The 2,099-nt window shown below is 46.2% G+C and overlaps 1 protein-coding gene across 1 annotated transcript in view; it reads left to right on the forward strand.

Annotated features, from left to right (window-relative positions):
- Positions 1-638: 638 nt before the first annotated feature.
- LOC103807425 (dystrobrevin beta) overlaps positions 639-2,099 on the forward strand; it is a gene marked incomplete at its 3' end in the record, with an annotated part of 21,141 nt that continues 19,680 nt past the window's right edge. The window contains exon 1 of the mRNA XM_009080151.1: positions 639-705. Within this exon, the coding sequence (XP_009078399.1) occupies positions 639-705 (67 nt within the window). The remainder of the gene's footprint in view (positions 706-2,099) is intronic.

Here is a 2,099-nt window from a genome sequence, read left to right on the forward strand (position 1 = left end):
GGAGTCACCATCCCTGGAGGTGTCCAAGGAACAACTGGACATGGCACTCAGTGCTCTGGTCCGATTGTCAAGGTGGTGATCGGTCACGGTTGGACTCGAAGGCCTTAGAACTCTTTTCCAACCTCAGTGATTCTGTGGTCCTGCAGGATCCTGTTAACCTCTGTCACCGAGGGAGGGAAAGGAATGGGCTGTACTTTCTCCTCCTGAACTCTGAAGTGTCTAACATTCAAAGTCTCCACAGACTTGGCTCACTTTCCCATGGAGAGCCCTGGCTTGCTCTATGTTTTGCAAACAAAATCCCTTTGAACACAAAGGAATTCTTTATGTGATGTCTCTCTATACATTAATGCAGCTCTGAGTTTTTCAAACTTAAGATGAGCAATTAAACTGTTCATCATTAATGTATCCTGTGTTGTGCCTCACCTCAGAAGGGGTTACCAAGCCCGAAGGGGGTGTGTGTGTGTGTGTGTTGTGGAATATGATAATTATGGAGGGATATCTGTCTTTTCACTGGTCTTTTCATTTACCAAAGAGAATCAGACTGTTTCAGTTGACGGATAATACCATGTTGTTCACAGCAAGTTGCTCTTGTAACTGCAATTCTAACACAAACAGTGTTTGCCATTTTTGTCTCCAGAATGATTGAGGAGAGTGGGAAGAGGAGGAGGACCATGGCAGAGAAGAGGCAGCTGTTCATGGAAATGAGTAAGTAGGAAATTTGAAGGCATAATGTCATTTGTTCTTTCCCAAGAGCTTCACTGGGATGGTTTCACCAAAGCATTCACATCTTGGTCCACAAGACCATTGCCTCATCCAGGGAAAAGCATCCTGGGTGCTCCTGGGGGCTGGACAGGAGGAGGATGACCAGGCGAGTTACACCTGCTGGGAAGTTAATTCATTCCTAGGTTTTGTGAAGCTCCTTTCTTAAGGAACATTCAGATTTCTCATCTAAGGCAATATCTGAAGTGTGTGGACAAGTGTTTAAAACAAATAATGACGACAGGGAAACTTCTGCCTTAAAAGCCACTAAAATGGAACTGCAGTGCAGGTGTGACTCGAGAAGTGGTGTGGGATGTGTACAGGATCATTCTCTGGAAGAGGCTGTGGTTGTTAGAGGTAAAAGATTGTGTGTTTGCATGACATCACCGCATTCTGCTTTCCTGTGGGAACACAGGAACGAAGGAAATTCCTAGATTTGTCCAGCATGCCCTTAATTCCAGTTACATGCTGAGTAAGGTGTGTCTTAAAACTATAGACTGGTTTGTTGAAGGAATTCCAGAGCAGCATTGTTCTGGATCATGGTATGATTTGGGTTGGAAGGGACCTTCCAGCTCATCCCGTCCCACCCCCTGCCATGGGCAGGGACACCTTCCACCAGCCCAGGTTGCTCAGAGCATCTAATAATTTCAGGATCACTTTCATTCCTTGCTAATTTACATCTGCTCCTCCCGTGTGGTACCAGGCTTGAGTAGTTTTTCCTCACCTCCACAGCCTGTGCTTGGGTTTGTAGCTGTGGCTATTCTTGGCTACAGAGGTGAACTCTGGAGTTTCCCAGACAGACTGCAGGTATCCATGCCAGTGCCCATGTGCAGCTGCGTGGGTTCAGGCTGCACCTTGGAGCTGTGTTGGTAATGGGATGGGAAACTGAAACATGAGCCACCTGAACAGCACTTTGTTTGGGATTAATGGGATTTTCATTACTTGCTGGCTGCTTCCAAATTGACATTATCAGTACTGGAGTTGAAAGCAGTGTCACTCATCATCTCACATTGTTTTTCACCCAGTTTGGTCAGTGTGGCAGGTGCACAGGGCAGAATGGATCATGGCTTTCAGATGTCTTGTGATGTGGTGTTTGAAGGTGCAGCACTTACACAACTTGTGTGGGAGGTTGTTGGTGAAAATAAGATTTCTTCCATGATTTTTCTACTTCTGACGTGGTTTGGATCCATTTGAGAGACTAAAGGTGGTGTGATCCTGCTGGGGCTGCAATGGAGGGGGGCAGGAACACCAACCCCCTTTGCTTTGCTTCTTCTCTTTAGTGTACATGTCCTCCAACATCAGCTCAATCTTCTTCCTTATCTACTCCCCACTTCATTCCT

This window comes from Acanthisitta chloris, unplaced genomic scaffold, assembly GCF_000695815.1.
Source record: "Acanthisitta chloris isolate BGI_N310 unplaced genomic scaffold, ASM69581v1 scaffold8348, whole genome shotgun sequence".
Classification (NCBI taxonomy): Eukaryota; Metazoa; Chordata; class Aves; order Passeriformes; family Acanthisittidae; genus Acanthisitta; species Acanthisitta chloris.